The sequence below is a fragment of the Ascaphus truei genome, chromosome 18 (assembly GCF_040206685.1).
Source record: "Ascaphus truei isolate aAscTru1 chromosome 18, aAscTru1.hap1, whole genome shotgun sequence".
In the NCBI taxonomy this organism is placed as follows: domain Eukaryota; kingdom Metazoa; phylum Chordata; class Amphibia; order Anura; family Ascaphidae; genus Ascaphus; species Ascaphus truei.
Genome location: NC_134500.1, coordinates 19,863,052 through 19,876,201, shown reverse-complemented (window position 1 = coordinate 19,876,201; position 13,150 = coordinate 19,863,052). Strand labels below are relative to the sequence as shown.

Genomic DNA, 13,150 nt, shown 5'->3' with positions numbered 1-13,150 from the left:
GTGGAGGAGGTGTGTGTGTGTGTGTGTGTGTGGAGGAGGTGTGTGTGTGTGTGTGTGGAGGAGGTGTGTGTGTGTGTGTGTGGAGGAGGTGTGTGTGTGTGTGTGGAGGAGGTGTGTGTGTGTGTGTGTGGAGGAGGTGTGTGTGTGTGTGTGTGTGTGTGGAGGAGGTGTGTGTGTGGAGGAGGTGTGTGTGTGTGTGTGTGGAGGAGGTGTGTGTGTGGAGGAGGTGTGTGTGTGTGTGTGTGGAGGAGGTGTGTGTGTGGAGGAGGTGTGTGTGTGTGTGTGTGTGTGTGTGTGTGTGGAGGTGTGTGTGTGTGTGTGTGTGGAGGAGGTGTGTGTGTGTGTGTGTGTGTGTGTGGAGGAGGTGTGTGTGTGTGTGGAGGAGGTGTGTGTGTGTGTGTGTGGAGGAGGTGTGTGTGTGTGTGGAGGAGGTGTGTGTGTGTGTGGAGGAGGTGTGTGTGTGTGTGTGTGGAGGAGGTGTGTGTGTGTGTGTGTGGAGGAGGTGTGTGTGTGTGTGGAGGAGGTGTGTGTGTGTGTGTGTGTGGAGGAGGTGTGTGTGTGTGTGTGTGGAGGAGGTGTGTGTGTGGAGGAGGTGTGTGTGTGTGTGTGTGGAGGAGGTGTGTGTGTGTGTGTGTGGAGGAGGTGTGTGTGTGTGTGTGTGGAGGAGGTGTGTGTGTGTGTGGAGGAGGTGTGTGTGTGGAGGAGGTGTGTGTGTGGAGGAGGTGTGTGTGTGTGTGTGTGTGTGTGTGTGGAGGAGGTGTGTGTGTGTGGAGGAGGTGTGTGTGTGTGGAGGAGGTGTGTGTGTGTGGAGGAGGTGTGTGTGTGTGTGTGTGTGTGGAGGAGGTGTGTGTGTGTGTGTGTGTGTGTGTGTGTGTGTGTGGAGGAGGTGTGTGTGTGTGTGTGGAGGAGGTGTGTGTGTGTGTGTGGAGGAGGTGTGTGTGTGTGTGGAGGAGGTGTGTGTGTGTGTGTGTGGAGGAGGGGTGTGTGTGTGTGGAGGAGGTGTGTGTGTGGAGGAGGTGTGTGTGTGGAGGAGGTGTGTGTGTGGAGGAGGTGTGTGTGTGTGTGGAGGAGGTGTGTGTGTGTGTGGAGGAGGTGTGTGTGTGTGTGGAGGAGGTGTGTGTGTGTGTGGAGGAGGTGTGTGTGTGTGTGGAGGAGGTGTGTGTGGTGGAGGAGGTGTGTGTGTGTGTGTGTGGAGGAGGTGTGGTGTGTGTGTGGGGAGGTGTGTGTGTGTGGTGGTGGAGGTGTGTGTGGGTGGTGGCGGTGTGTGTGTGTGGGGGTGTGTGTGTGTGGGTTGGAGGTGTGTGTGTGGATGAGGTGTGTGTGTGGATGAGGTGTGTGTGTGTGGATGAGGTGTGTGTGTGTGGAGAGTGTGTGTGTGGATGAGGTGTGTGTGTGGATGAGGTGTGTGTGTGTGGATGAGGTGTGTGTGTGTGGATGAGGTGTGTGTGTGTGGATGAGGTGTGTGTGTGTTTGGATGAGGTGTGTGTGTGTGGATGAGGTGTGTGTGTGTGGATGAGGTGTGTGGATGAGGTGTGTGTGTGTGTGTGGATGAGGTGTGTGTGTGTGTGTGGATGAGGTGTGTGTGTGTGTGGATGAGGTGTGTGTGTGTGTGGATGAGGTGTGTGTGTGTGTGGATGAGGTGTGTGTGTGTGGATGAGGTGTGTGTGTGTGGATGAGGTGTGTGTGTGTGGATGAGGTGTGTGTGTGTGGATGAGGTGTGTGTGTGTGGATGAGGTGTGTGTGTGGGAGGGTGTGTGTGTGTGGGAGGGTGTGTGTGTGTGGGAGGGTGTGTGTGTGTGGGAGGGTGTGTGTGTGTGTGTGTGTGTGTGTGTGTGTGCGTATGGAGGAGGTGTGTGTATGGAGGAGGTGTGTGTATGGAGGAGGTGTGTGTATGGAGGAGGTGTGTGTATGGAGGAGGTGTGTGTATGGAGGAGGTGTGTGTGTGTGTGTGTGTGTGTGTGTGTGTGTGTGTGGTTGGGGAATGGTGTGGGTGTGCGCGAGGAGTGTGTGCTGTGTGTGGAGGAGGAGATGCTGTGTGCTGTGTGTGCTGTTATTTATTTATAAAATATTTTACCAGGAAGTAATACATTGAGAGTTACCGCTCGTTTTCAAGTATGTCCTGGGCACAGAGTTAAGACAAATAATACATGTTTACCAATACAGTTACATAATGAGCAGGGTATACATTATATACAAGTTAAAGATAATTTGTATTATGGGCGTATGAAACAGTTACAGACCACATTAAAATGTGTGACAGCCTTAGATTTGAAAGAACTTAGACTGGTGGTGGATGTAAGAGTCTCTGGTAGGTTGTTCCAGTTGTGTGTGTGGAGCGCGCTGTGTGTGGTGCGCGCTGTGTTAAGGTATTTATATTTTTAATGTATAGCGCAATCCATGTACATAGCGCTTTACAGCAGTAATACACGTGACATAATAAGAGACCTGAGAAGAATAAGTGCTTCACATATAAAAGTAGACATTGGAAAATGGCTTGTTTGTTGGCCCATTCAAAGCTAGCTATGGCAAAGCATTAGGATGGTGTCGTGCGTTCCCCTTAGATAGGATCCTGTTTTTGAAGTATGATTCATTCGAGATGGAAATATTGTGCATTTTAATTATGACTAGCAGCCTAAATCACACTCTATTGGGTCCATATGTTGCCGTTTGAAGAATGGGCCTGTGCTGCTTTGAAATGGACATGTGCGTCATCTCTGAGGATATTTTATAAAAGACTTAAGTGAAGTAAACCCCTTTCCTGCCAAAAGCCCCAGTAACATAGCGGAGTATTCCCGGTCTTTGCACAAAAGGGTTAATCTTGCCATACATTGCTGCATTTCCTTCATTTGTGACTCATGAATTCAGCTGAATTTTCTTTGTGATCACACAAATTCTAAAAAATAGTCTTGCTTTCTAAAAAAGTTTTTTCAGGGAGGTGAAAATAGCCGTTATCTACCATAGTAATTGGTTATTTTGCTGAAGCTTAACAATGCATTTGCTAGTCTAAAGGTGAGCTGTATAACATTCTGCAATTCATTGATGAACGTCCAATTTAGATGTATTCTCCTTTAGTATTTAACACCACTTTCTCCTGGAGGTGAAACGTCTGTTGTTAAAATGTCTTTGTGTTGCCCAATAAAAAGAAAAAATAACACCCGGTGCTGTCTGCAACCAGCAATCTTTCTTCTCTCTCAAAGGAGAGTTGAAATTCACGGTTTGTTTCCTGGAAGCGCATCCAGATCCGCCAATGTTTTATCATTATCCTGTTACCATCGCTGAGAAATTACTTACAGCGCATTTTTCAATTAATTTTTATGGTATGTCCAAAGTTAATTCTTAAAGCGTTTTTTTTTTATTGACCTTACGAAGTCAAATCAATAAAAACGTACCTTGCCTCCTAAATAACGTTTGGCCTGGACCTATTTGCACATGTTTTCATTACGGCTGCATGCCCCCTTGACAGTCTGTTTGGCCTGTATATAAATATGATGGATGCAGTGTAGCTGGCAGGAGGTGGGCAGCAGCGAGCGTCTCCCGTTCTCTGCTGGTCTGCGGATTGTGAAATCTTCTCCCGCTGTGCCGAGGGTTTCCGTGGGGCGTATCAGCGCGCACCTCTAAGATCTGCAACTATAATCTGAAACGGCAGGATGTTAAAGTGATAAAACTGAAGAGCGACTGGGGAACTTAGCAGCTACACTAGCTCCGGTTTACATGCCGTCAAGAGGCGCCCTGTAATTGAAGCTTTGTGTGTGTGTGTATATTTAAGTATTTAGAGATGGTTTAATAATTGCTTTAGGTTGTGCCTGATTGCAAACTTGTTTATTACAGGCATCATATGTTTGTTTAAAAGCAGCAATACTACATTTCCCCCCTTTTCTTATTTTTGCCTATGTCACACACGTGACAAATGTATAATTCTACATTCTTACCTAAATTGGCAATCGTTATAAATATGTAAAAATTCTGATTGTGTGCCTAACGAAATGTCCGCCTTCTAAGGCCTGAGACATAGTGCCTTTAACAGTGCCGAGGCGCGCTGAGGCTCAGGGAAAGCGGTGCTTTCCCTGGCCTTACACAGCGCGCCGTCAGGCTGCGGGACGGGGGCAGGCCAGTGACGTCACGGAGCTGCTTCACCCTCATTGGGCGAACTGCTCACGTGACCGGCCCTGCGCTCCGGCAAGCAGGAAAATCTCAAGACTCGGTGAGACACACGCTTCCGCAAGTGTGCGCGAGCCCCTGCTAAAGCCGCTCTCATTGAGGCTGCAGGGGCTCAGTGCCGAGCAGCAGCTCGGGTCAGCGCATAAGCGCTGACCATGCCCGAGGCCTAACTGTGCTGCAGTCTGTGAGATGCTGCAGCTGATATGTAACATTGTATTACTAAGTGTAAGACTGTTACAGCTTGCAGAGTAATAGTCTGATGTTTTGAACACACCAACAGATGTTTGATACTTTGTTGCCAAAAGGGCAGAGCTCAAAAGATGTTAGAGCCTGATTCAAAAGAGGAAGTGGATGTGACTTTTTAAATGGTTGCTCTAGCAACCAAATGACCAGTATAGGCGGTCCTCGGTTACCCACTGGAATCCGTCTTCCGCAAACTGCTGTTGAATTGCGAATCCAAAGTTAATCCGCGGCAGTGAGCGTCGGTTAGTCCATTCCGACGTCGGATAATGGACAGTCGGATTGCGAGGACCACCTGTATATTGAAAAAATAATTACAAATGGTATTGGGAGGTTAAAGAAATGCAGACTGTATTTTCTAATACTACAGAACTGATTTATGTTAAAACAAATAAAAATAATAATATATAGGATTTTTCACGTTTTCCTGCTGTAAGCGCACCTATAATTGAAAGGTAGCGTCTCTGCCAGGTTAGACTGCACCACGTTGCAAGTCCTTGCAGCCAAGAAAAAAAAAATGGGGTGAAAACAGTTCTGCCTATTTACTACATCAATTTACTGGCATGGAATGGGGCGTCTCGATTGTATGATCCTCTAAACTGTGGGGACCCAACGCTTCCCGGAGATGCCGGCAACTGGCAAGAACACTTGCTCAGCGGACACAAAATATCCGTGGGGTCAGGGCCTGGCGAATAGGACGTTGCAACATCATGGGGAGCCTTGCTGTTGGTGACCCTGTGGCTGTATTTGTTGCGCTTTCAAAGATGCTTTAAATAATGCAGTCGATCTAACCAGTAAGTTGGCAGTTCCGAGGGGCCACAGATCAGATCCAAAGGATCCCCTAATTATTATTTGTATTATTTTTTGCAAGTGGGTGTGGGTGCTACAAAATGAATGCCTTTTAGTATTGGCTACTTGTACCCATGTATCCATAACTGTGCCCAGGACATACTTGAAAACGAGATGTAACTCTCCAATGTATTACTTCCTGGTAAAACCTTTTTTTATAAATAAACTAGCTGAGAGACCCGGCGTTGCCCGGGATGTGAACCGTGAATAAGTATGTGTAAATGTTGTATTGTAAACTGTTTTTTGGGACCTTTTGTAGAACGGTTTTAAATACTTGATACAAACATTTTTCTTGACCATGATAGGGTGTATGTAGTAGTAAGGTTGATGCTTTTATGTATCTGGCTGTTTTATTTGGGGAAGTGAAATAACCAAAGCAGGTATACAGTATGTCTAAATCTGAATACTTTATGTATAGATGGATGTGACATGCCTGTAATAAGCCGATCTTATTACAGGCACCAGCTCTTACCAGTTAGGAAGACAGAGGGGCAGTCTGGGGCGTTGCAGGGAGCACTCATTTTATAGTACCATGGTGAGGCTGGTGTTATGATTTACTTTGAAACACAAAAGGTTCACCTTCATGAAGCTGCACCGTCAAAATGAAGGTCTTATGGCATTAACACATTCCTTTTAATAGCCACCTTTTTATGTGCCCATCAGTTGTCTTCACTAGTTAATAGTAGGACCTAGTAGAGTCACCAGGATTAGTCTTCTCATGAACGTTAATATGGAGTTGTTCAGTGATCCCATTACTGTTCTGCTAAGTTAAAGACAGCAATCCCCCTCCCCTACGTGTTAATTCCCTCCTTTTTAACAGTCTGGAAATCGGGGAGTTCCCCGAAGATGAACCATGCTCCTTTCAGCCACAGGGACCCCCTTTGTTCCCAAGATACATACCGGTGATGAAGTTACCAGGTTAAGGTCCTTGTAGAGGAAACAAAATGGCTGCCAAATCTGGGGCCAATAGGAAGACTCAAGTTCGTGGCTGCTTGTTGTTGGAAGGTCATTTAAATGCAGACATTAATATCCTTAACTTCACCAGTAAGTATCTTGGGAACTGGGGTGGTCTCCGGAGCTGACAATAGCGCGGTTCTGCTCTAGAGGAGCCCATGGTTTTAATCATATAAAAAATAAAGGGCAGGTTGCGTAGGGCAGGGCGGCGCAAACTGGGGGGGCATGGGATTTTATCGGGGCACAGTGTTTCCAGAGGCCCCGAGAAGGGGTATGGTAGGGGGGGAGAGATGAGACAGGGGGGGCGCAGACTTAAAAGTTTGAGCACCCCTGGGTTAGGGTACTTGCTGCTTTAACACGCCTAACAAGTTGCTTTTGGGAGCCTAAATAACAATTTTCTCTCGCATTGCATGAAATTCGCTGAGAGATGTTAATTCTCCAAACATAAATTTACAAGGTGATTAAACATATTCTAAATGATGTGTAACCTCTCTTAAAAGTGCTAGAGAAATGGTTACTTAGATGAACGGCTGGCTTGTAACGGCGGTATATGTTGCCAAGTAGTAGTGCATCTCCATATAATGCCAACATTTACTGCACTGTTTGGGTTTTCTGGAAGTGTTTCTACTCTGGAGGGCGACAGCTGATCCAGACATAACCCTGAGGACATCCCCGAGTCTGAGTTATGATCATGTGAATGTTGGGAGGATGTCATTAACCACTGGCATTTGTTTGCGTGCTGGAAATAACATAAATGCTAAGGAATATAAGCGGACATTTCTATCTGGAGCACAATAGGCTTGTTTAAAGCTGCAATCCCCCCCAGAAGGCAATATGATCTTAAAGCGGCCAAACGTGAAATCTTATGTTTCTGTTTTTAAAATAAATTAGTAATGTGGTATTCGATAATAGTGACTTTTTTTTAAATTATTATTCAACTCTTAATACCATTTTTTGTGTGTTAAAGCATCCGATGATATCTATAGAAGGGTTTAGCCCACCTCCCAAGCAGTGCAACATCCTTGCAACACTTTCCTGTTTGTGATAAGTTGTTGCCAATGTTCCCAGCAGTTTGAGCTGTAAACTGTAACAATAGAGAATGTTATCTTGGTAATATAAGAATACATTGTAGCCGCTTTGTTACACTGACTGACGCAGCCATTATGTTGGTTACACCATGAAAATGTTGACAAACGCACAGATACCCAGCAAGCTCGCAGGACCTGCGAACTGGTCATGCCTGGGAAGTGGCTCGCAGGCTTATACGCTTTGGCCAAAGGGTTAACTAAACTACCCTTTTTCAAGAGATATATAGGTATTTCACGGTGTATTTTTGTCACTTTGGATGTTGCTTTGGACTTCTTTGTTTCTTGTTTTACACCATGAAAAAGTTGACAGATCTAGAACAGGAGCACCAAACGATTGCCATATTTGGTGGGAATGTAAAATTATACATGGTCACATACTTTACATATACAAATAAGAAAAAAGGGTGAGTGTAGCATTGCTGCTTTTAACGCCTAATGTTTGTATATGGCTCCTATGCATTTCCTGCTCTTTAAATAAAATCATTTTTTAGTGATACAAATCTGAATGTTCTTAACCTCTAGCTTCTAAGGTTACAAACGTTAACATTTATGGAGAACTGGGCTCTGGGGGGAGCTGCATTTTAACCTCCCTGATACTTAATTCAAATATTTTTGAAGGATGCATCAGATGTTTAAAATAAGAACCGCGTAGGAGCGGGCATGAGGAGATCTCTTAAAGTAAGAAAAATACAAAAAAAAGATGGCAATCATAATGGACGGCTGCTTGTAAGGAGCTATTATTGCGTTAGTGTTACTGTTGAACATTTTGAACGGTTCCAGCACCAATGTTGTGCAAAACGGGAAAATATTGCTGCTTTTAAGGAAAACTACTATTTGTGACGCAAAGCATTTTTGAAAGCCAAGAACGGACATCATTCAGTGGTTCCAAAATAACATGCGTGTTTTTTTTTTAATTGGTTTGCCTTTATTTAATTAAATATTACATAAACCTGCATCTGCATACCAGGATAATGAGCAGCTGTAGGCAGAGCAATTTCTTGGCTTCAACAGTTTGTGCCGAGACAGACTTGCAAATAACAGTTCGATAAACTGTGCATCTGCATAATAATTGTTCTCTCAAGAATATGGCTTTGATCTCCTTACATTTTTCAGACACCTCCCAGCTGACGATGTGCTGCAAAACACTGGTCAGTTAAAGGAGTAGTTCAACCCATCGCAGGGACCTTCAACTAGTTCTCCAGAGGGCCTAAATCAGGAAACATTTAAGGGTAGAAAGCCACTAGCTTCTGAACTGTGATTTTTAAGATACATTTAAAGACCCAAAAAGTAGATTTGAACATTTTGCAAGCATTTATTTCATCTGTACCATATATAGTATTTGCCACATGTTAAATAAGTTATTTGGTAAAGAACTGACAAACCCTCCAGTGTACAGCAAATAAACATACCACTTGTGGGTATATTTGCATGTCACACAGGTCTGCAGCGCTGCCTTTCTCCATTATCTCTTCGCTTACAATGCTTCCTCTGCAGCCAGGGATTCTGGGTAATGACATGCAAATGAGCAGACACCTTTTGCTTCTAGTCCATTTTAACATGGACCCCTATAAACTTATGCCTGACGAACTGTGCACATTTGCATGTCATTACCCAGAATCCCTGGCTGCAGTGGAAGCACTGTATGCTAAGAGATAACGGGGAAAGGCAGGTTGCAGACCTGTCTGATATATGTGACTGTGCTCACAAGGGGTATTTTTATTTGGTGTATATTTGCATAATCTTAATTTACCAGAGAGTTTGTGTGAAACATTGGTTATTTTTCCTTTAGAAACTAGTATGGAATTAGTAGGAGCCGAGTCTATCAAGGCCCTTCACCGGCTGCCTTTGGCCCAGGGGCCGCCAGTGGGAGAATCCCGATTTTTATTTGGACTACCACTAGATATTATAAGACAAGCTTTCAAGGGGTCTGTCTCTTCCTCAGGTCATCAATACTGATTTACAGAGATTCCAGGAGTTTAATACAGCTGATAAAATCCAAGATAACAATCTAAGGCAGATGAGGTAAACAAAAGAACAAAGCGAAGCTGCCAATGTTAATGAGTACATACATATTTTTTTTTTTTAAGGGATATGATCATTTGCCAAACATCATAAAACCATGTATTTACCATTAAAATGTTCGGTTTCAAAATGATTTTCAAATACTTAGCACATACTTGTGCGTTTTCTATTTTATTCATTTTTTTAAAGATGCCAGGCGGTTACGTTGAAACGATTTAATTTTACGCAACAAGTAATAGTCAGTGGGACGTAGCCTTGTCTTGTACGGAGTTTGCTAGGGTTTCCACTAAACACTGACCCACCGCTCAACCTAATTTCAATGTAGAAATATAAACTATATACACTGGTGCACATGGATAATCTAGAACCTTTAAAAACAGTGTTCAGCAATAAGCCTACACTAGATACTTCTCAGAACTGCACTCAGTGTGAAAAGTATATTTAGACTTCAATAGTCATAGAATCCCGATATTCCTGAGTTTTCTAAACAGGAATACCTAATGTACACTGTATACAGTCAGAAATGCCTGCGGGATACCATGCACAGCCCTACATTATCTGTTACCACCATAGGTCAATTACTGTCGACCTCTTCACTGCCAGGGGTGCCTTGCAGTGAAGGGGTTAATGAACCACACCGGCTGCTTTTGGCTAAATGAATGCAAAGTTTATGGTTTTAAATGGGAGGACCGCTACTTAACCCTTTTGCTACCAGTGGTGGCCGCAACGCATTGCAGACTTCTCTGGCAGTGAAAAGGTTAAAGGGTACCTGTAACCTGTTTCCTGCCTGGACCGTAGAATACTACAGCGCCTGTTTCTTTTCTCTGATTGGTCCGTCACTCCCCTCCCCCCCCCTCTCTCTTTTCAGGCAGTTCAACCTTCGCATGAAGAGGGACACAAAGCTGTTCTCTGCCGATTTGAAAGTGGACTTTGGAGGAGAAACGACGGCTTACGATACCTCTCACATTTACACTGGAGAAATATTTGGTGAGCGTTCTTAAAGCAGCTGTCATTTCTAATCCCCTCTGGGGCCAGAGCAGCCAAGCAACGCTCCGGAGCGTCATCCAGCATTTGGAGTGGAAGATTTTGCCCGTTGGGGATTTTCACTGGCAGTGGTGACTAATGATGTCCTCTTGTGTTTGCTTGATATGTTGATGACAGCAACCATTTTAAATTCCCAGTGTGGAATAGATCATTTTAAATTATGGGGAGAAATCATTTTAATATTGAATGCAATTCTGTAGACAAATGCATACATTCCTTAGTATTAAAGTGCGTGTCTCTGTTTATATAGCGCCATCCAGGTACATAGCGCATCACAGCAGTAATACACGTGACATTATATTATAACACATAATAGGAATGAGCGCTTAAGACATAAAATAATAGGGAAACGAGTCAGTGCTCCCAAGAGCTTACAATCTAAGTGGTAAGTGAGGAGGACATTCAGAGAGCGTAGAAGGATGTTCTGGTAACTGCGTCTGCAAGGGGCTAAGGTCCGTGCATATGAGATGTATAGTATCAGCCAGCGGAACTACCCAAATGCTTCGTTAAAGAGGTGTGTTTTAAGAAAGGTCTTAAAGGTGGAGATAGAGGGTGCTAGTTGGATATTGAGGGGGAAGGGAAATCCAGAGGTGTGAGGCAGTGAGAGGTTTTAGGCGAGAGGGGGCTGTAGAAGCAAAGGGGTAGACAGAAGACATCTTTGAGCAGAACGTACGAGTCGGGCAGGTGTATAGCGAGAAATTAGAGCTGAAATGTAAGGAGGGGTAAAAGAGAGGAGGGGAATTTTGGAAGTAATACAGGATTTAATAGGAAGCCAGCCAGGAAGAGGGATTTTAGCGAGAGATGCTGAAACATGATGAGGAGAGCGTGTGTGTTTCTGTCTCCGCTGGCACACAAGGGGTTAATGGAGGACTGCATTTCATCCCTCATCCTTAACCCCACTGCATTATTATTATAACCTTACTGCCATATGGTGCTAGCATTTTGCGGCGCAGTACAATACAGGGGGGTGAGGGGGGAGTGATGAGAACAAAACTTTTAATGCATGCAGTTTAAAGCCTGATAAAAAAGTAGGTAATGAAGTTCCTGGTCGTGGAAGCTTACAATCTAAGTGTTGATATTACGCAGGAGAGCATTGGAGCGTTATGTGGAATGTAAAGTTGTAGCAAACATGGGTCGATGAGCAAAGAATGCGTGTTGTACTTTCGTCCCGTGTTTATTGCTCCATAAATTTGTGTACTGTTATTTTTCCTCTCTATTTAATAGGTGAAAAGGGGACCATGAGCCATGGATCTGTGGTCAACGGACGATTTGAAGGATTTATCAAGACCCTTCAAGGCACTTTTTATGTTGAGCCATCCGAGAGATTCTTTAAGGACAGAGCTGTTCCATTTCACTCCGTCATCTATCATGAAGATGATATCAGTAAGTACCATCAGCACCGGTAATAACCATGTTTCGTTTCACCTGCAATCCAATTATTATAAGCATTCTATTTACAGTAAAGATCAAAATATATGTATATTCTCAGCATTTTGTATTTTCATCCTTTATATGTATAGTCGTAGCTGTTTTCTTTATCGAAAAAAAATAAATATGCCCTGCAGGCCTTCATTTGGAAGAGCAATAAAAACTGAATTGGGAAGCAAACATGTCAATTTCAGAGACACTTACATTTCTGCTTTTGCTTCATTACAACTCCAGTACGTCTTATTGGGTAGAACCAGTTCTATTACTTCTGGTCTCAAAGCCTCAGGCTGTACTGGCAGCGAGACATTTCTGGTGTCTGTTTTCACCAAGTGGCTATCGACTGGTCTCCCTGACTTCGAGGAACATGTATTTAAACAATAGCAGACTACTATGTTCATCCATCATGATGCAAGGGTGATAGGGAGAAGGGAGTGGCTCAGTGAGTAAAGACACTGACTGACACTGAGATTGCTGCAGGGGAGCCTGGTTCAATTCCCGGTGTCGGCTCCTTGTGATCTTGGGCAAGTCACTTTATCTCCCGGTGCCTCAGGCACCAAAAACATAGATTGTAAGCTCTATGGGGGCAGGGACCTGCGCCTGCAAAATGTCTCTGTAAAGCGCTGCGTACAATTAGCAGCGCTATACAAGAACATGCTATTATTATTATTATAGAACCATGAGAGGTCCCTCCTATGACCAGAATGAACCATTGGTAGTGGCAGAAGGCTAAATCTGGATGGTTGGTGACCCCTTTTTAGCCACTCCTTGCTTTGCTGGAACCAGTGCTAGAGAAGTGGTTAGATTCAGACACCTGTCATTTATTGTTAGTTTGTATATACATGTGGTTTCCAACCTTTTTGGGGTTAAGAAAACCTACAATTATATTGTGAATTTCTGAAAAACCCCAGCCCTCTATAATAGCGCGTCTGTGATCAGATACATTGTAAGGAACCCCGACCCTCTCTAATAGCGCGTCTGTGATCAGATACATTGTAAGGAGCCCCAACCCTCTCTAATAGCGCGTCTGAGATCAGATGCATTGTAAATTCTTCGGTATTTGGTAGAATTTTCAAATTACCTAAAAATTGTAGAGAACCCTTTTGAGAATGCTTGGGGAACCGCTGTTGAAAAACATTACTATATACCAGGGCTGTGCAAACTAGGAGGGGTGGTCACGCGGCGGTTACAGAGGCCCCGCACTTCCCCGAAGGCATTTAAACTAAATCGCGCGAGGCCTCTGTAACTACTTACCTTAACTTTCCAGCAAGGCGTCACAAGACCCGGTGCAAACGGGATGAGGTTGGTGCATGCGCAGGGAGGTTTGCGCACACCTACTGTATACAGTAAGTCTTCACTTTTTCCTGCTT

The 13,150-nt window shown here is 44.2% G+C and overlaps 1 protein-coding gene across 2 annotated transcripts in view; it reads left to right on the top strand.

Annotated features, from left to right (window-relative positions):
* ADAM10 (ADAM metallopeptidase domain 10) overlaps positions 1-13,150 on the top strand; it is a 152,445-nt gene that overhangs the window by 89,548 nt on the left and 49,747 nt on the right. Inside the window, exons 2-4 of one of the 2 annotated variants that reach the window (XM_075575797.1) lie at positions 9,232-9,311; positions 10,180-10,298; positions 11,580-11,738. In XM_075575797.1, coding sequence (XP_075431912.1) covers positions 9,307-9,311; positions 10,180-10,298; positions 11,580-11,738 — 283 coding nt within the window. In that variant the 5' untranslated portion in view covers positions 9,232-9,306. The remainder of the gene's footprint in view (positions 1-9,231; positions 9,312-10,179; positions 10,299-11,579; positions 11,739-13,150) is intronic. The other variant, XM_075575796.1, reaches the window with a different exon arrangement.